The 20,658-nt window shown below is 43.3% G+C and overlaps 2 protein-coding genes across 2 annotated transcripts; one reads left to right on the top strand and one right to left on the bottom strand.

The window, feature by feature from the left end:
• Positions 1-4,014: 4,014 nt before the first annotated feature.
• LOC134408375 (gilatoxin-like) lies at positions 4,015-7,786 on the bottom strand. Its single transcript, XM_063140634.1, has 5 exons — positions 7,735-7,786; positions 7,109-7,262; positions 5,693-5,967; positions 4,893-5,032; positions 4,015-4,143 (listed from the first exon to the last, which is right to left on the bottom strand). Exons 1-5 carry the CDS (start codon positions 7,784-7,786, stop codon positions 4,015-4,017), a joined length of 750 nt encoding a protein of 249 aa, XP_062996704.1.
• A 4,672-nt stretch (positions 7,787-12,458) lies between these two features.
• Positions 12,459-20,177, top strand: LOC134408374 (gilatoxin-like). The gene is made up of 5 exons (XM_063140633.1): positions 12,459-12,510; positions 12,984-13,137; positions 17,972-18,246; positions 18,905-19,044; positions 20,049-20,177. The coding sequence occupies exons 1-5, from the start codon at positions 12,459-12,461 to the stop codon at positions 20,175-20,177; spliced, it is 750 nt and encodes a 249-aa protein (XP_062996703.1).
• Positions 20,178-20,658: the final 481 nt, after the last annotated feature.

Raw genomic sequence — 20,658 nt, 5'->3', positions numbered from 1 at the left:
GGTTTTACCTTAATTTTCCTATCTTTGTTTTTGAGCTCAGGATGAATATGGATCGGAGACAGGGGTGATATTCCTGGCGTCAATTGTTCTTTATGACATTTCCAGATCCTAAAAATTTGAAGCATGCCTGAATTTTGGTTCATTAAGCTTTTTTAAAGTTCCTTTTTAACAAATGGAATACAGTGGGCATCTTCTTGGTTTAATAAAGCCGCTTCAATATTTGACCATTAGTTATTTTAACCCCAGAGGGGGAGATGATTATTATTATTATTATTATTATTATTATTATTATTATTATTATTTATTTATATAGCACCATCAATGTACATGGTGCTGTACAGAGTAAAACAGTAAATAGCAAGACTCTGCCGCATAGGCTTACAATCTTATAAAATCATAGTAAAACAATAAGGAGGGGAAGAGAATGCCAACAGGTACAGGGAAGGGTAAGCAGGCACAGGGTAGGGAAAAACTAACAGAAGAAAGTAACAGTAGAAGTCTGCACAACATCAAGTTTTAAAAGCTTTAGGAAAAAGAAAAGTTTTAGTTGAGCTTTAAAAGCTGTGGTTGAACTTGTAGTTCTCAAATGTTCTGGAAGAGCGTTCCAGGCGTAAGGGGCAGCAGACGAAAATGGACGAAGCCGAGCAAGGGAAGTAGAGGCCCTTGGGCAGGCGAGAAACATGGCATCAGAGGAGCGAAGAGCACGAGCGGGGCAATAGTGTGAGATGAGAGAGGAGAGATAGGAAGGAGCTAGACCGTGATGGGGTAGGATCACAGAATCATAGGGTGGGATTAACCCCTGCCATGGGATCAGCTCAATGACCATGACCACGGTTTGTCCGCCTGTCTGTGGCAATGTTCTGAGAGCACCCGAAAAATCTGCAATAAAAAAAATGACCCCTCCAATTAGGATGGAGAGACACTGCAGCCCTCTTACGGACATGGCAGCATACTCAGAGCAGAGTCCTATCCAAGGGAAGCTCAGAAGCATTGCAGGAAAAGAGATGGGTCTTGTTGTGTTATTAATATGGTGCATTAATATTGATTGGGAAGGGGGAGTCAGAAAATATGGGTAAGATGGTGTGGGAAACGGACTTGAAGATACAAATAGGGCAACAGAGTTGGGAGGGAATATGGAGACAAAGAGTGTTGAGAAGTATGTCAGTGAGGATAAAAGAGAACTATTACAAGATTTTATGGAGGCGGTATCTAACCCCGGTGAGATTAAATAAAATAAACAAGCTGTGTTCAGCAAATTGTTGGAGAGGATGTAAAGAAAAAGGAACGTATTTACATATGTGGTGGGAATGTGTATTTGTTAAAAAAATGTGGGAAATGGTGTTTAAAGAGATAAATGATATAGTGGGGATGGAGATTGAAGAGACACCTACAGTGGCATTGCTATCATTATATGGAGATTTAAAATGTAATAAAGAAACAAAAGAATTGATAACGAATTTGCTGACAGCAGCAAGGTTGATCGTATCTAGGAACTGGAAGGTGCAAGGAGATTATCATGTTGAGGACTGGTATAAAGAGATTTGGGATATTGCTATAAATGATAAATTGACATGTAATATAAAAGTAAGAAGAGGGATAACAAAAACGAATGATTTTGAGGGAATTTGGAATCAGTTCCTAGAATATGTATTATCTAGGGGGAGTGGAAGACCACCTCCAGAAGAATCAATGAGATTTTGGAAACAGGAATAGATCCCGGGGTGGGGGTGGGGTGCACTTTATGTTATGTAATGATGTAAAAATATCAAATTAAAAATGTTATTAGGATAATCAAGTTATGTATTATGTTTTTTGTTGTTGTCTTGTGTTGTGTGATTATTGTAGTATTGTATTAGTGTATTGTTAATCAATAAAATAAAAATTTAAAAAAAATTAATATGGTGCAGAGTCTTTTGAATTCCAGCCGGAGCAGCAGAGACTTTGGAATGTGATGGAGCTCATCAGGGTCAGCTCTCCGATTAGGCAGAGGGAGGCGCTTGCCTCCAGGAGCAGGTAAGCCCCCTCCCCCCCACTTACCTGGCTCCATCGCGGTCCAGGCAGTGGCTTCAACTAAGGCCCAGGCCTCAAGCCAGAAGCAGGACATGGCATGTTTCTGGACTGAGGCCTAGGCCTCAGTTGAAGCTGACGCTCAGACCGTGATGGAGCCAGCCAAGCCTCCCTCCCCCTACTTACCTGGGTCTGGGGCTTTGGAATGGTCTGGGGCTTGGAATTGCATCAGACCATTCAGATCCGGACCTCCCCCTATCCTCTCTGGAACCGGGCTTCAGAGGTCCAGATCGGCCTGCTCCACTTTGGATCCAGGGATCCGTAATGGAGCGGTGCACAGCCCTACTTCCAAGTAAACATGCATAGGGTTGTGCTGCATATGAGTTACACCAGGTTTGTTGAACACCTTAAGGGCTAAAATCAATTTTGGAGGGGCTTCCAGTGGTGGGTGGTGACGAAGGCAAAAGGGGTGGGCAGAAAACACCAACATTAGTATATTTTAGCTTAAAGCTCTTACTGTCCAGAACTGAGCCTTAGAGGAGGCATTTCAACCTTTTGGAACCGGCGGGGGGAGTGTGCAAAAGCTGGGAAGCACCGAGTGATTAGCAGTGGGGGCAAGTATAGTGAGCTTGACACCAGAAGGAATGGCGAGGAGTCAGATCAGGTGTTTAACTGACACAGTTGTCCTATATGCGGTATATCAAATGTATAAAGGCGTATTTAAAGGGCAATTTTCTTGATCTTAGAGTAGGCTAGAGATATATTGGACAACGGTCTAAGCTTCTTTCACAGGAACATTGGCCAGGCAGCAATCCTTAGGTTAACAATGCAGCTGCCTAATTTCCTCTATTTGTTTTACTGGGTTTCTTCCCCACAACCCATGTTGGAATATTGGGATCCGTTAGTCATAGGACAGGTAATTCATTACCTGGCTGAGATGCATGTACTATCAGAAAATCATATAGAAGATTGACCTGAGGCGTCACCAGTTTGGCTTCGCTCTAGGGGGGAAATGCTCACCAACCTGGAGAATTTTTGGTTTTGGAATGATCTTGATTTGCCGTCGATTGGGGCCCCAGCAAATACCAGCTCTTTGGGAGCTGCCAGCTCCGTGAGCTGAAGAGATATGGGAGCTGTTTATGTATTTTCATTCGGCATCCATTTTCTATCAATAAATTGCCATTCCTTTCGCAATGAACTGTCACTCCTCACTCCTTTCATCTTGGTAATCCAAAGAATCTACTTTGACTGGATCCTGAATAGATCACAATTCAGAATAACACAGCAGGTGAAGTGATTGAGCCTTCTGGGAAACCCACGTCAGCTGGATTTATCCCATTAAGCCTTGACTTCAGCATTCCACTTCATGACATAACTCTGCTCTGTTGTATGTGAGATGACGATTCCTCTTTATCAAGCTTCTCTTCTTAAAGATCAAGCCATCGGTAGAAGGGAAAAGTCCTATATTACATTCACTTGCCAGTACTGTCAAGCCCACAGGATAAGAAAACAAGAGGTAGATGTTTAAATAATGAGATGTTAGAAATACTGGAGTCTCTTTCTTATTTTTATTTTTTCAGTTATTAGCTTTCAGAGCAGGAATTCACAGGAAAACTATTGTGTAATCAGAGGATTCAAGATTCTGGCCCTTAGGCAGGAAATAGCCATCCTAAGATTCTCGTTGGACATCATTAAGACTATAAACCTATGCTCATTCACTAATTCTGTTTAGTGAGACTTATTCAAAGTAAACATGCATCCCATTGGGATTTAAGGATGCAAAACTATGGCATTGTACAGTGCCATCCTATGCACATGTACTCCAAACGAACTCCCACTGTGCTCAATGATGCTTACTGTCAGGAAAATGTGTGCCTACATTTGTGGCCTAAGGAATGAAGAAAAAGATATCAGCTAGTAGCTTCCCCACCACCTTCCCACTGATGTGCCTCAAGAGAGTTCTACTAGTAATCCATTGTCAGAGGGAGCAGGTCCGTCTGCGCTTTGTCAATAAAAACCACGGATCCATTTGCGATAGCTGTGGACCTTGGTATAGATGCCAAGCTCAGGTGGATCACCATAAGATACAATCCCCTGGAGTTGTCCATCACAGATAAGGGGTCCACCAGAATCACCCTATTGAGAGACCAGAAGACAGTATGAAATATATAGTTATGGCTTAGACTACGATAGTGACCTGGCTTGCATCTAATGCTAATCCATAATTTATTAATCCCATGAGTTGTTAAATTCTGGGTTGTCATGGTGTGCGAACTCTGTCAGGCTAACAAACCATGGATTGTCAACCACAAACAACGCAGGAAGAAAACCTGTAGTTTCATGTCTGGTTGTGAACTACAGGCTGTTTCAACCATGGGTTGTCATTACATGTGAATCCAGAACTGTGGGTTGTTCATGGGTTGTTTCTCCACGGTATAGAAAAGGCTGGCAGGGGTGGTCAAAAATCCCAGCTAATACTGTAATGCTACAAAGGCATCTGGGATTTGAAGAGTGAGTGGGCAGGGGAAGAAGAAAACAAATAACCTAGTGTTTTAGGTTCCCCTTCACCACCTTAGTGATTGTTGTACAGTACATATGACTGGGCTGAACTATATACAGTGTGAATTTAGCATGTACTAAACTTTATTATGCATATGCTAGTTTACATATAATTTATATACAATTTGCATATGCAAATTGTTGTTGCCATCCTTTGCTCTCTTTTTGGATGATGCATCAGTGTCCAGCCTGGGTAACTGTAACCTGGTTGCAATTTTGGGCTTGGTGAAAGGTCACCAGCTGAACCTCTTGGCCTGGGCTTTTTCATGGCTCTAGGAGCCGAACATCTTTCCTTCGCAATTCTGCTCACAGCAAAATCTCCTTACCCAGCATGCACCTTTGCATTCGTTCAGAAGTCCTGCACATAATATGTGGTTGGTTATTTTCCACTTTGGGTGAGCCTTCACACACAAGCGTTTCTCATATATGTTGACATCACCACAATGAGGAACTTCAGGATAAGTCTCTGAAAACCAAAAGGAAAGGGCGAGACGGTCCAGCAAGATGCTTGCAAGGAGTCGTGTTTGCTGTGTATGGGAGCAGCTGGGTGAAAAAATCTGGCCATGTGCAATGCCCCTTCCAGCATTTTGGGGAGCTTTAAGGAAGTCCTGCTGAGTGGCCCCACTGAACCTGGGAGAGGGCTATGGCTCAGCGGAAGAGCCCCTGTTCTGCATGCACCCACCACGCTCTGTGCCCCTTCTGCTTTTTATTTCATTGCTTAAGTGCTTTAAAAAATAAACAATGAGTCTGTTATGATGCAAAATGAACTGTTGATCTGCAGCACAATCTTTATTTGGATGTAAAAGAATGGATTAATGTTTTGTTGCTCAGACCCCACCTCTGCCTTGTAATTCGGTTCTGGGACTAGTTTATTTTATTTTAGTCCCACCAGTTTACCTTCTGGCAAACTAGAGTTTTGTAATGGGTGATGCCCACCACAGTAGCCATTTTATAAATGGGTGGGTCCTCCCCATGGCAGCCATTTTGTGAGAGCACCTACGACAGTCTCAACATTCCAAACGTGCCCACCAAACCAAGGGCAACATTTCAGGGAGTGCTTTCCACATCTATGGAGAAAATGTGCCTGAGTGTACAGAGAATTATGAGCAGGTGTTGATTTTCTTACCTGCAGTAGCTGTGGTTACGCCCCAACCCTGGACCCTGCATTTTGCTCCCGCGGGGATAGAGGCAGTGGGCAGGCGGAGAGGGGTGATGAACTTGCTGTATTTCACAGGTTTGTTCAATTTGATCATCATGATGTCAGCAGTGAAGTTCACACAGCTGTTCTTGGTGGTGCGGGCAGTGTCCGGGTAGCAGTGTGTGGCCGCACCGACTCTTGTCTTTTCACTACCTCTTAGCACATCTCTGTTATGCAGTCCGAGCCTTATCTCAATTTTGCTACTATAGGAAAAACAGCAAAGAGGTCAAAGGCCCAGATGGGCAAGTTGACTATGAGTGCCATCACACAGGAGGAAAATCGCATTGTCCCTCATTTTGAAAGAGGAAGCAAGCAACCTGCACGTGGCCCATTCAGTGGTCCACTTTGATTCCGCTGCTTCTCCTGCACACAGCAAGAGACAGTGGCAACTTCCGTCTTTAAAACAAGTCGGATTTACTGGGGGAGGGGGAGGGATGTCACACAAAAAGATCTAGAAGGGATGGGGACACATGCGGGAGGCAGACAACATTTTGAGAGGGTCCCACGAAAATCCAAGAGTGCCCAGTAACGTGCGTGCAATACAACACTTGTCTGATAGAGCTCTACTTGAATGCTTGGGGTGAATATTTGTCCTGGGATCTCGCCTGCAGGTACTGTCACAGGACTTGCTGCTGAGCATGGCTGTCCATCTCTTCCTAAAGCAGAGGTGGGGGACCTCAGACCCGAGGACCAAATATGGCCCTGCAAGAAGCCCACTCTAGTCCTCAGTGATTCCCCAGAGGGCCAACCCCCCTTTCCTCTCGCCACTCATTATTTCGGAGTTTCCTGGGTTTTGTGCAGTTTCCCTCCCATTTCAAAAGCTTGAAATGCCTCTCCTGAGGCTGAGTTACTAGCAGGAAGAACTTTCAGTTACATGTGGTTTTGGCTCCGCCCCTTTAGCCTTCGGTCCGTCCCTCTTTGTTTCAGTTCCCACCCACCAACCAGAATGGGTGTGTGTGAAAATTTCTCCGATATTGCAATTGGGGCGTGCAGGTGGAAAGAGTTCCATCCCCCCTGTCGTAAAAAGAAGATTTCAACTTGAACTTCACTGTGAAATTTTACAGTGAGTTTTTTGGCAGGGATCTCATGAAAAGTCCTATCAACAGGACCTTGCATTCCTGTTGGGTTCCTGCCCCAGACTCATATCTGGAAAAGTTGCATGGAAGTTTATTGCAATGTAAGCTTTCCGCGTGTAAAAGCAAAGGGCTGCATTCAAGGGGGGAGTTCTTAAGAACACACCCCATGGTCACTAATGGTCTTGGATGAATGAACCTGAAACATTGTCCAAGTTCTGAAACTGGATCCCAAACATATTCACCAGCGCCTTGACATGATATTTCTCACCCGTTGTAGCAATGAGCAGCACTGAGCACCCAGTTTTTATCGATCAATATTCCAGCACAGATGGGGTCTTCAGAGTCAGAGAGTATCACAAGCCATGGATGTTCAGACTCACTGCATTCCTCGCCACCAAGGACCCTCTTGCGGTGGGCTGACACTGCAACACAGAACAAAAAGGTCACTGTCCCAATGGGACGGGCACCAATGCTCTTCAACAGAAGATTGCAGTACCTCCAAAATCACTCCCCCCAAATAACTCAATTATCTCTTTCATTCCTTAAGGAGAGAGGCCAAGAGGCACTTCACATGTGGGTTTGGTGTGTGATCACTCAATGTTGAAGAACATTTAAAATATGTTTCAGCTCTACTCTTTACATCTCTCCAGCATATGCCGCACACAACAACCCATCCACATCCAAATCCATGTGCAAAGAAAGGAAAATCAGAATGTAACGAGTCACATGCAATTCTCTTCGGACAACAATACAGGTCACTTACACGCATAAAGAGAGAACTGCTATACATCTCCCACAAAGGCAATTACAAGTGGAAGACAAACTGATGCACACCCACTATCCCCCAGCCTTCCCAAGTTTCTGGTCAGATTGCATCGAAATGCGGGCTCTTACCAAAAGACGGCAGCAGCAACAGAAAGACAGCCATCAGTTTGGAAGGTTCCATAGCAGCAGATGTGCTGGCGAAGTAACCCTACGTACTTTAGAAGTGCAGAATAAGTTCAGCGATTAAGACAACGGAGCACAAAATGTTCATCTCAACTCCTTTATTATATCCCCCATGGGTTGACACACTCATCTCTGCCAATCTGGCATCTCCTGTGAGAATGCATACAATCAATCATTCCCAGTGCCTTCTTTTTCCCAAATCCAGGCAAACACGAGAAACAGCATTGCTTAATCAGACCAGGTTCTTGGTGATAATTTTCTCTAGTTTGTCTTTGTTTGGTTTGGATAAACAATCCCCACTTTCTGGACCGGGTTAGGGTTCCTCTCTTCACATTGTCTGATCTGGCCTTGCCGTTCCCCAAATGACAGGCACTCTGAACTTCTCACAAATCAATGAGGCAATAGAGTCATGTGGGGCAGGTAAATAATCCCCCATCCCATCCACAATTTGTTCTAACAAACGCACAAGGAGAAACAGCGTCCACAGCTGCTAAATCCTTCACTGGTCTTTTTCACTAGTATCTTTCCTCCAGAAAATGCCTACAGCCTGGGGCTAATTGTTTTAGGAAATCTTTATTGCTAAAAGTGATAAGCCATCACAATTTGACATAATGAAAACAAATAAAAAGATAAGTTGAAATAAATAAGCTAAATAGGTTAAAAATGGATAGAACTGGAGAGGTATTAACGCTTCATAAACCTCAAAGATCCTGAATTTCAAATGATCCTGAAATGCAACAGAAACTTTACAACGTTTTAAACTGGTCTGATGGAAAAAAAAAGTAGTTGCCAATTGCTGACTTTAAAAGTCTCAAGACTAACGTGAATACGGACTAAATAAAAAGTTTGCAGCAGCAGAAAAGGAAGGGGATTTCCCCCTCTTCTTCTTCACTCTATCTAAGGGTTGGCCTTGAAGGGCTGTTGCGAATCTCTCCCACCTGCCTGAAATGTCACTGTCCATCCCCTGCCACCACCAAAACCTGAAATGACGCCCTAAATGTGTGTCACAGACCACTACTCCACACTACATAGGACAATAGCCCCTTACTTTTTTTGGGGGGGGGTTAAGTTCCCTGTTTAGTGACATTAAACTTTGATGGTGTCATAGAATTTCATGAGTGCTTCAGACATAGACAGTCTGTTATTTGCTGGATACAGCAACTAACTATAAATAATTTCACACTGAGGGCAAAAGTTTTTGTTGTTTTTGCTATGTTGGAGAAACCTGGGCCCTAGGGTTCTGTTATGGTGGTCAAAAGACCCCTTTCTGGGGGGAAAGTGTACACCAAGCACTCAAGGCTCTGCCACTTCCCCCAAATAACTCCATGATCCCTTTCATTCTTTAAGGAGAGAGGCTAAGAGGTACTTCACATGTGGGTTTGCTGTGTGACCATTCAGTGTTGAAGAAGTTTAAAATATGTTTCAGCGCTAAAAATTACACATCTCTCTAGCATATGCTGCACACAACAGCCCATCCACATCCATATCATGTGCAAGAAAAGGAAAATCAGAATGTAAGTCTCTGCTGCTTGCCGTTCTCTGCTGCTCTGGCTGGAATTCAAAAGACTCTGCACCATTATTAATAACACAACAAGACCCATCTCTTTTCCTGCAATGGTTCTGAGCTTCCCTTGGATAGGACTCTGCTCTGAGTATGCTACCATGTTCGTAAGAGGGTTGCAGTGTCTCTCCATCCTAATTGGAGGGGTCATTTTTTTTATTGCAGATTTTTCGTGTGCTCTCAGAACACTGCCACAGACAGGCGGACAAACCGTGATCCTGGTCATTGAGCTGATCCCCCGGCAGGGGTTAATCCCACCCTATAATTCTGTGATCCTACCCCATCTCTCCCCCCCCCCGTGGTTATTGACATCAAGTAAAGAAGACAAACACAATTGTGCCCCTTACTTCACCCAAGTACAAGCAGTAACTCCGAGCTTCATCACATTAGCGTTATACTGTGCAATCATTGCGAATTGTGTGCAAAGGACTTCTAATCTGTTTTTATTGTGAAGTACTCCCATGCAACCTGCTTTAATTGTGCTTCTTAGCCAAAAGAAGTGAAATATTTTGGTCCACTGAAAGTAGGGTTCTTCCGGTCATGCGAAAGCACATCGCTCAAACTGCAACAGGTACTTTCATCCTTTGTTTTGAATCTGGTGTTCTGTGGGTGTGTTCTCAAGGGGCAGCTAATGGCAACTACTGTTCCTTTTTCATCAGACCACTTTAACATGTTATAAAGTTTCTATTGCATTTCAGGATCATTTGAAATTCAGGACCATTGAGGTTTATGAAGCGTTAATACCTCTCCAGTTCTAGTACCTTAGCCTTAAATGCTATAAGTGCATACAGTCTCTTCCTTTAGCCCTTTCTGCTCAATTATGATCATCTGATTGTACAGGCAATTAGTTTGCAGTGGGCATAAAAGACTTCAACGTGGAGGTCTTTTCCAATAGGAACCACAGGATTTGTGAGTATTATTGCAAAAAGGTATGTTTCAATTCTTCTATATATGAAAGCTATTAATTTATATTTACTTATACTTTATATCCTTATTTACTGCAGCGCCAAAGCATTGCTGAAATTAATGACTATTTCTACTCACTCTTCATCCAGCCTAAAGAAGCCTGGAGAAACTGCAACAGGAAAATCTTTGTCAGTTTCATCAAATGTGTTAAAAAAGAAATATCACTGTGCACTCAGGCATTAGTTCTCTAGCATTCCTTAAAAACTATCTTGTCCTAAGAGCAGGTACCTGCTTTGCAAATAGCATTCTGGTATCTTGCAATGAAGGAGCATCAACTGGCAACTTGAACTATGAGTCATCCACAGCAAGTGCCCAGCGCAATGGTTCTTGACCAGAAGGACTGAAGAGGAGAGGTTTTTTCTTGATTGTAGCTCCTGAAGGTTTCTTGCTCCCTGGCTGTTTCTTTAACACACGTTGGATTGCTAGTGTTTCAAAGGAGCCAGGCCTGATGCAGAGGGTGGCAGTTTCATGATTCTCCACCTGTCTCGATCAAGGAGCTGCGAGGAGAGAGGGTAGGGCATGAATTTGAACAGAGGCAGAGCCTTTTAGAATTACAAAACAGGAAAGTTTCCAGTCTTGCAACCTCAAGGAGCAATTAACACTGTCTAATGGGTGTAGGTGGGTTTGGCATTGAAGAATGCTTGGAAGCTTAGGCCAGTGCCAGATTTAGGGTGTCGTTTCAGGTTTTGGTGGTGGCAGGGGATGGACAATGACATTTCAGTCAGGTTGGAGAGATTCACAACAGCCCTTCAAGGCCTACCCTTAGATAGAATGAAGAAGAAGAGGGGGAAATCCCCTTCTTTTTCTGCTGCTGCAAAGTTTTTATTTAGTCCGTATTCACATTAGTCTTGAGACTTTTAAAGTCAGCAATTGGCAACTACTATTGCTTTTTCATCAGACATCCCGATTGGATTACTGTAACGTGCTTTACGTGGGGCTGCCTTTGAAGAGTGTTTGGAAACTCCAGCTGGTTCAAAGAGCTGCAGCCAGATAGTTGACAGGGGCTGGTTACAGGGAGCATACAACTCCCCTGTTAAAACAGTTCCACTGGCTTCCAGTCTGTTTCCAGGCACAATTCAAAGTGCTGGTTATGACCTATAAAGCCCTATATGGTTCGGGTCCAGGTTATTTGAAAGAACGTATTCTCCCTTATGAGCCTGCCCGTGCGTTGAGATCTTCTGGAGAAGCTCTTCTTTCAGTCCCACCTTCTTCAGAGGCACGCTTGGTGGGAACAGGGAGAGGGCCTTCTCGGTGGCTGCTTTCGGAATACCTCTTCTATGGGAGCAACCAAGCTCCCTCCATGAAATCTGGAGAACCATAATAGAGAGTGAATAGAGTGGGAGGATTTCAACTTCACTGTAAGGAAGTGTGGCTTCCAGGACAATTTTGAGTTAAAATTCTTAATGTATGTTAATGTGATTTTTATCTTCATATTCCAATTGTGTTCATTATTTTACTTTTACTTTATATTATCCATTTTAACCTATTTAACTTATTTATTTTAGCTTATCTTTTTACATGTTTTTATTATGTCAAATTGTGATGTCTTATCACTTTTAGCAGTAAAGATTTCATAAAACAATTAGCCCCAGGCTGTAGGCATTTTCTGGCGGAAAGGTACTAGCGAAAAAGTCCAGTGAAGGATTTAGCAGCTGTGGACACTATTTCCCCTTGGGCATTTGGCAGAGGCAAATTGTGGATGGGATGGGGGATTATTTACCTGCCCCACATGACTATATTGCATCATTGATTTGTGAGAAGTTCAGAGTGCTTGTCATTTGGGGAACAGCAAGGCCAGATCAGACAATGTGAAGAGAGGAACCCTAACCCGGTCCAGAAAGTGGGGATTGTTTATCCAAACCAAACAAAGACAAACTAGAGAAAATTATCACCAAGAACCTCGGTTTGATTAAGCAATGCTGTTTCTCGTGTTTGCCTGGATTTGGGAAAAAGAAGGCACTGGGATGATTGATTGTATGCATTCTCACAGGAGATGCCAGATTGGCAGACATGAGTGTGTCAACCCATGGGGGATGTAATAAAGGAGTTGAGATGAACATTTTGTTCTCTGTTGTCTTAATCGCTGAACTTATTCCCCATTTCTAAAGTACATAGGGACACTTCGCCAGGCACATCTGCTGCTATGGAACCTTCCAAACTGCTGGCTGTCTTTCTGTTGCTGCTGCCGTCTTTTGGTAAGAGCCCACATTTCGATGCAATCTGACCAGAAACTTGGGAAGGCTGGGGGATAGTGGGTGTGCATCAGTTTGTCTTCCACTTCTAAATGCATTTGTGTTAGATGTGTAGCAGTTCTCTCTTTATGTGTGTAAGTAACCTGTATTGTTGTCCGAAGAGCATTGCATGTGACTCGTTACATTCTGATTTTCCTTTTCTTGCGCATGATATGGATGCGGATGGGCTGTTGTGTGCAGCATATGCTAGAGAGATGTGTAAAGTGTAGTGCTGAAACATATTTTAAACTTCTTCAACACTGAATGGTCACACAGCAAACCCACATGTGAAGTACCTCTTAGCCTCTCTCCTTAAAGAATGAAAGGGATAATTGAGTTATTTGGGGGAAGTGATTTTGGAGGTATTGCAGTCTTCTTTTGAACAGCATCGGTGCCCATCCCAGTGGGACAGTGAGCTTTCTTGGTCTGTGTTGCAGTGTCAGCACACCGTAAGCGGGTCCTTGGAGGCGAGGAATGCAGTGAGACTGAACATCCATGGCTTGTGATGCTCCATAACTCAAAAGGCCCCTTCTGTGCTGGAGTATTGATTGATTCTAACTGGGTGCTCAGTGCTGCTCATTGCTATGAAAGGTGAGGATTATCATGTCAAGGCACTGGTGAATATGTCTGGAATCCAGTTTCAGATCTTGGGCATTGTTCAAGGTTCATTCATCCATGACCAATAGTGACCATGGTGTGTGTTCTGAAGAGCTCCGGTCTTGAATGCAGCCCTTTGCTTTTACCTGTGTAGAAGTTACATTGCAGTAAAATACATGCAACTGTTAGGGAAATTCCCCTTACCTGATAGTGAAGGAACGACTTCACAACCAGTCCAGACACAGAGATTCAAACCGATGGAGAAAAACTTTCTCTCCATTATTCACGTCAGCATACTTTTAAACTCATCAAAGTGTCTGTGATGAAGTCACACTTTTCCCTCCTATGACTGATCACAAGTCTCATACATGTTCCTAAAACAGAAACCCATTCTTAAATAAACAATGCCATATTTTGGCAGCCTATAACTGGTACAAAATGTGCATTCTGTTCTTTGATAAGCACCTCAAGGAGAAATAGGAATTCCAGAGTATGCTCTGACCCTTCAGAAATGCCTAGTCAGAGGGATCTAGATGGTAAATAAATTAAACAATGCACGTCTCCAAGTCTATGTTGCTCAGCCTGGTTCCTAAACACAAGCAGAGTTCTTATGCAAAAAGTAACACGTAATCCTGGCAGATAAGGATCAAGAGATCAAGACAGCCTTGGAGCTTTCCGTATCTTGTTGTCTTTAAAGGCATGAAGGTGGGGGCTAGAGGGAAAGTGTCAGGAGTGTGTTTTAGTAATTTATTCACATTAAATTGAGGGGCTTCAATGGGGGCATTTTCAGGATTCCCCGTCACAACTTTTCCAAGTATGAATCTGGGACAGGAACCCAACAGGAATGCAAGGTCCTGTTAATAGGGCATTTCATGTGATCCCTGCCAAAAAATCACTGTAAAATTTTACAGTGAAGTTTAAGTTGAAATCTTCTTTTTACGACAGCAGAGATGGAACTCTTTCCACCTGCACGTCCCAATTGCAATATCGGAGAAGTTCTCACACCCCACATTCTGGGTGTGGGCAGGAACAGAAGCAAAGAGGGATGGAATGAAGGGTAGAGGGGCAGAACCAAAACTACATGTTGTAACTGGTAGCTTCAGGATTTCCAGTTTATAATCTGCTTTTATTGTGAAGTACTCCCATACATCCTGCTTTAATTGTGCTATAAAGCCAAAAGATGTGCAATATCTTGGTGCAGGGAAAGTCTGGTTCTTCAGGGCATGCAAAAGCACATCGCTCAAACTGCAGCATGCACTTTCATCCCTTGTTTTGAATCCGGTGTTCTGTGGGTGTATTTTCAAGGGGCAGAAATGCTGATGAATGAAAGGGGTGTGTCTTGTCTCCAGCGGGTGTTTTTAATTGCCAATTCAAATCCTTCCTACTCCTGCTTCCTCCATTTTAACTAATCTATTTTCACTTTAAAAGAAATGTGGGAAATGCAACCTCCTTGCCAGCAGCACCCTCTTTTTTAAAGACAAAGAAATCCAAATTGGCACAGTAGTAGGTATTTAGGAGAGATTTCAGCATGCCGAATTTGAACCAGATTGGGTCATCCATTGATTTTTTTTAAAAAAAAATTACATTTCTTCCCTCAAATCCATTGGAGCTTATATTCTGTTAGTGCGGAGGAACTTAGGATCACATTTCCATGCCTTTGAACATCTGAAACTGTGCATCTTCAATGGGATTTACTTTACTCAAAAGTAAATCCCATTGATTTCCACAGCTTACATAACCTGCTGCCCCTTGGTCTGTGCTTGGAGGGGAGAGAAACGGTGAAGGGTGGTGGAAAGATTTCCCTTCTTTCCACACCTGGGAGCTTTTCCTAAGCAGGAGCCATCGAGGGAGGGAGGGAGGGAGGGAGCCTCCAGGCAGGGTTAGGGGATTTACTTTACTCAAAAGTAAATTGCATTAATTTCAACTGCTAACGTGACCTGCTGCCCCTTGGTCTGTGCTTGGAGGGGAGAGAAACAGAGAGAATGGGGGATGGAAAATTTCCCCTTCTTTCTGCGCCCTTTTCCTAAGCACAGACCAAGGGGATGTTAGCAGTTGAAATCAAGATGGAATGCCATATCTGGGTTGGTTAACCATTCCCAAATACAGGAAGGCATTCACCCTAGCAAGATTTAACGTCCTCCCCTCCAAGTTGCTGGAGGGCAGATATAAGAAAATTCCATCCAAAAACAGATACTGCCCATTTAATAACATCGAGGTGGAATCCATTCTGCATGTGCTCTTCCATTGCAATTTTTACCAACAGGCAAGAAAAGACCTATTATGTCCTATTATGCAACATCTCCCTGGACGCTCCCCTGAGTCACTCCTGATTAGTCTACTTCAGGGCTCCAGTAAATCTACCACTGAGTAGGTGGCTAAATTCCTGAATTTGGCCATCCGCACCAGACCTTTAATGGATGTTGATTGCGCTTAAATCCACAGATTAGAAATTTTATTATTTATATATCCCTCCCTTTTTCACTATGCTAGGCCCCAATAACCCAATTCTGCTTCCTTTTCAGAAACCAACAAATAACAATCTAGTATCTTTAGTGATTTTGTAACACTCCCTCTTTTTTATCTCTACTTTGTACTATTTTATATAATGGTGTATCTTCTTGTTTTATATTGGTCTGTTGACTGTAAATAAAGAAATACAATACAATGGGATTTGCAGCAGCAACCCTCACCCACATATATACAAATCAAGTAGACTGGACAACGAGGGAGGAAAGGAAGATCGGGGAGGGAGAGACTCTTTAGATCTGTATGTGTTTTTAACCATATTCCACTGCAAAGGAACTCATTCCGGTAGGTCTGTCAGAGGTGCTCTTCAAAGGCTGGTAAGTTTCACCCAAATGTCTTGTCAGTTTCAAGCAAAGTCCTTTGGCTGCTTCTGAATGAATCTCTGTGTGTGTGTGTGTGTGTGTCTGTCTGTCTGTCCATCCATCCGTGTGTCCTTTCCTTTGAGTATGTAAAGTTGAGTAGGGGATGGCAGGAGACACACACAGGGGGAAGCAGAGATGGAAATGTTCTCGAGGGGGGGGGAAATCCTGCATCTCCACACCTTTTTCTTTTCCTTTTTTTTTAACAATGGGGAGTCCAGTTTTTATTGGGAGCCCCCACATGGGAAAGGATAGCTTAATCCTCTTACTAACTGTGATTTCCCTCTCAATTTCTCTGTCATTGGAGGTCCTGGCACTGCATTTGAAGTCTCCTCCGCCGTACCCTGGGAGTTGAGATGGCCACTTCCTACCTCGCTTCACTCCCCCACCCCAGCCACCTACCCCATTTTTTCCCTTTTTAAAGTTGCAAAAATTAAGACTGCAATCCGAGGGGCTCTAATTTGGAAATGCATTCCATTGAACTCAATAGAATTTATTTACTGAGTAAGCCTGCAAAAGAGTTGACTGCAGTCTTATCTAACGTTCTACTTTGGTGTTCAGTAACAAGAGAAGCAAAATCCAATCCCTGTTAGAGGGGGAGTTGTCCCCACTTCAAACAACCTATAAACAGTAGGAGGAGGTACAAAGAAGATCTGGGGGGTGGGGATAAGAACTTGTGTGAGTGAACCTCAATGGATCTCCCCAATGCGCTACAGCAGAGGTGTAAGTTTACAAGTTTTCATATGCTATATAAGCACTATATAAGCAAAATGAGATAACAACTCGAATTATCCCCTACAGCGCTAAACTGGCATTGTTGTTGGTGCTAAATCACACCCTGGGTAGCAGCGGTCCTAAGATCTTTTACAAAGGGTTTAAGGGGGGAAATGTAAAAAAATCATAAAAAATCAATGGATGACCCAATCCGATTCAAATTTGGTATGCTTAAAGCTCTCCTTAATATCTATTACTGTGCCAATTTTGATGTAAGCATTTGTTTAATTTTTATTTAAACATATCACATTCTGCCCAGTGGCCACTCGGAAAAAAACAAATGATTTGCTCAAAAACTATTAGCAAAATTGCTCGATTCTTTTCCCTTTATAGCACAATTAAAGCAGGATGTATGGGAGTACTTCACAGTCAAAGGAGATTATTACCTGGAAAACTTCAGAGTACTTCACAATAAAAGCAGATTATTAGCTGGAAAACTTTGGAGTCCTTTGCACGCAATTCACAGTGATTGCACAGTATAATGCTGGTGTGATGAAGCTCTGAAAGTTCTTCCTGCTAGTAGCCTCAGGAGAGGCATTTTTAAAGTTTTTGAAATGAGAGGAAAACTGCAAAAACGGGGAAACTCCCAAATAACTAGTGGCGAGGGGAAAGGGGCGGTGGCCTTCTGGGGAATTGCTGAGGACAAGAGTGGGCTTCTTGCAGGGACGTATTTGGTCCTCGGGTCTGCTTTTGGAAGAGTTGGACAGCCGTGCTCAGCAGCAAGTCCTATGACAGTACCTGCAGCTGAAATCCCAGGACAAATATCCACCCCAAGCATTCATGTAGAGCTCTATCAGACAAGTGTTTTAATGCATGCTTGGTACTGGGCACTCTCGGATTTTTGTGGGTCCCTCTCAGAATGATGTCTACCTCCCACGTGCCTCCCCACCCGTTTTAGCCTTTTTCGTGTAACAAAAACACATCCCAGTAAGTCCGACTTGATTTTAAAGGTGGAAGTTGCCGCTGCTGTGTGCAGGAGAAGCAGTGCGATCAAAGCAGCCCACTGAATGGGCCCATGCAGGTTGTTTACTTACTCTTTCAAAAAAGGAAGTAATGAGGGACAAATGCGCAGGCAGAGAAGCGACGGAATGCGATTTTCTCCTGTGTGATGACCTTCATAGTGAACTTGCCCATCTGGGCCTTGGCCTTCTTTGCTGTTTTTCCAGTAGTGGCAAAATCAAGATGAGGCTTGGAATGCACAACAGAAAGATGCTAAGAGGTAATGAACAGTCGAGAGTCAGTGTGGCTGCCCATTGCTACCCGGACGCTGCCCGCACCACCAAGAACAGCTGTCTGAACTACACTGCTGACATCATGATGCTCAAATTGAACAAACCTGTGAAGTACAGCAAGTTCATCGCCCCTCTCCGCCTGCCCACCGTCTCTGTCTCCGTGGGAGCAAAATGCAGGATCCAGGGTTGGGGCGTAACCACAGCTCCTAACCGTAAGAATCATCACCGGCTCATAATTCTCTGCGCACTCAGGCACATTTTCTCCATAGATGTGGAAAGCGCTCCATGAAATGTTGCCCTTGGGCTGGTGGGCACGGTTGGAATTTTGAGACTGTCGTAGGTGCTCTCACAAAATGGCTGCCATGGGGAGGACCCGCCCCTTTATAAAATGGCTACTCTGGTGGGCATCACCCATCACAAAACTCTAGTTTGCCAGAAGGTAAACTGGTGGGACTAAAATAAAATAAACTAGTCCAAGAACCGAATTACAAGGCAGATGTGGGGTCTGAGCAACAAAACGTTAATCCATTCTTTTACATCCAAATAAAGATGGTGCTGGAGATCAACAGTTTGTTTTGCACCATAACAGACTCCTTGTTTAATTTTCAAAGCACTTAAGAAATGAAATAAAAAGCAGGAGGGGCACAGAGCGTGGTGGGTGCATGCAGAACAGGGGCTCTTCCGCTGAGCCATAGCCCTCTCCCAGGTTCAGTGGGGCCACTCAGCAGGACTTCCTTAAAGCGCCCCAAAATGCTGGAAGGGGCATTGCACATGGCCAGATTTTTTCACTCAGCTGCTCCCATACACAACAAACACGACCCCTTGCAAGCATCTTACTGGACCGTCTCGCCCTTTCCTTTTGGTTTTCAGTGACTTATCCTGACGTTCCTCATTGCGCTGACGTCAACATACAAGAGAAACGCTTGTGTGTAAAGGCTCACCGAAAGTGGAAAATGACTGAACACATATTATGTACAGGAACTTGGAGAGGATGCAAAGGTGCATGCTGGGTAAGGAGATTTTTCTGTGGGTGGAATTCTTTCACCAAGCCCAAAATTGCAACCAGGTTACAGTGGACCAGGCTGGACACTGATGCATCATCCATAAAGGGAGCAAAGGATGGCGCCAGTATGCATATGCAAATGGTATAAAAATTATATGTAAATTAGCATATGCATAATAAAGTTTAGTACATGCTAAATTCACACTGTATATAGTTCAGCGTAGTCATATGTTCTGTACACATATATAATATACACAAAGTGTAACATTTACAATACAGTTGTACTTGCATGTGCTACCCTTCGCATAATACATGCTAAACTAGCATTGTACGCACTATGATAAATTCCAGTGAATTACACACTATTGAATGTGGTAAAGAGTATATGTTTCTGTACATACAAACCTTTCTTCACACCATGTACATACATACACCATAATGCAAACCAAAGTAACACAGAAGAAAAGGATAGCAAACTGAGTGCTGATTCTTATGTAGCCAAACGTCACCATCCATGTCCCAGTGGGGAAGTTTCAGCCGTCTTGGGGGAACCAGAAGTTAGCAAAAAAATATTTTTTAACAAAACAACAACACAAAGATGTTGGAAGGGAACCTAAAACCCTAGGTTATTTGTTTTCTTCTTCCCCTGCCCACTCCCTCCTCATATCCCAGATGCCTTTGTGGCATTACAGTACTAGCCACCCTTTTCTATAGCCTGGAGAAACAACCCATGAACAACCCACAGTTCTGGACTCACATGTAATGACCATCCATGATTGAAACAGCCTGTAATTCACAACCAGACATGAAACCACAGGTTCTCTTCCTGGGTTGTTTGTGGTTGACAAACCATGGTTTGTTGCCCTGACAGACTTCACACACCATGACAACCCAGAATTTAACAACTCTTGAGATTAATAAATTATGGATTAGCATTACCTGCAAGCCAGGACACCATCATAGTCTCAGCCATAACTATATATTTCATAGTGTGTTCTGTTCTCTTAATAGGGTGATTCCGGTGGACCCCTTATCTGTGAAGGACAAGTCCAGGGGATTTTTGCTTTTACTGCCGTACTTGGGCCTCGCATATATACCAAAGTCGACAACTATCTCAACTGGATCCGTGGTTTTTATTGACAAAGCACAGATGGACCTGCTCCCTCTGACAATGGATTACTAGTAGAACTCTCTTGAGGCACATCAGTGGGAAGATGGTGGGGAAGCTACTAGCTGATATCTTTTTTCTTCATTCCTTAGGCCACAAATGTAGGCACACATTTTCCTGACAGTAAGCATCATTGAGCACAGTGGGACTTAGTTTGGAGTACATGTGCATAGGATGGCACTGTGCAATGCCATAGTTTTGCATCCTCAAATCCCAATGGGATGCATGTTTACTTTGAATCAGACTCACTAAGCAGAATGAGTGAACAAGCATAGGTTTATGCTCTGAATTATGTCTTAGGTTGGCTATTTCCTGCCAAAGCACTAGAATCTTGAATCCTCTGATTACACAATAGTTTTCCTGTGAATTCCTACTCTGAAAGCTAATAAATGAAAAAATAAAAATAAGAAAGAGACTCCAGTATTTCTAACATCTCATTGTATAAACATCTAC

The sequence above is a fragment of the Elgaria multicarinata genome, chromosome 13 (assembly GCF_023053635.1).
Source record: "Elgaria multicarinata webbii isolate HBS135686 ecotype San Diego chromosome 13, rElgMul1.1.pri, whole genome shotgun sequence".
Lineage (NCBI taxonomy): Eukaryota > Metazoa > Chordata > Lepidosauria > Squamata > Anguidae > Elgaria > Elgaria multicarinata.
Note: the sequence above shows the minus strand (reverse complement) of the source record. Positions and strands in the feature narration are given on the sequence as shown.

Excerpts from the sequence above, each read along its gene's own strand:
- LOC134408375 (XM_063140634.1), bottom strand. The coding sequence starts at position 7,786 with ATGGAACCTTCCAAACTGATGGCTGTCTTTCTGTTGCTGCTGCCGTCT. Across the intron at positions 7,263-7,734 it reads GTTGCTGCTGCCGTCTTTTG|TGTCAGCCCACCGCAAGAGG; the intron begins GTAAGAGCCCGC and ends TCTGTGTTGCAG. Across the intron at positions 5,033-5,692 it reads CGTAACCACAGCTACTGCAG|AGACTTATCCTGAAGTTCCT; the intron begins GTAAGAAAATCA and ends TTTGGTTTTCAG.
- LOC134408374 (XM_063140633.1), top strand. The coding sequence starts at position 12,459 with ATGGAACCTTCCAAACTGCTGGCTGTCTTTCTGTTGCTGCTGCCGTCT. Across the intron at positions 12,511-12,983 it reads GTTGCTGCTGCCGTCTTTTG|TGTCAGCACACCGTAAGCGG; the intron begins GTAAGAGCCCAC and ends TCTGTGTTGCAG. Across the intron at positions 18,247-18,904 it reads CGTAACCACAGCTCCTAACC|TGACTTATCCTGACGTTCCT; the intron begins GTAAGAATCATC and ends TTTGGTTTTCAG.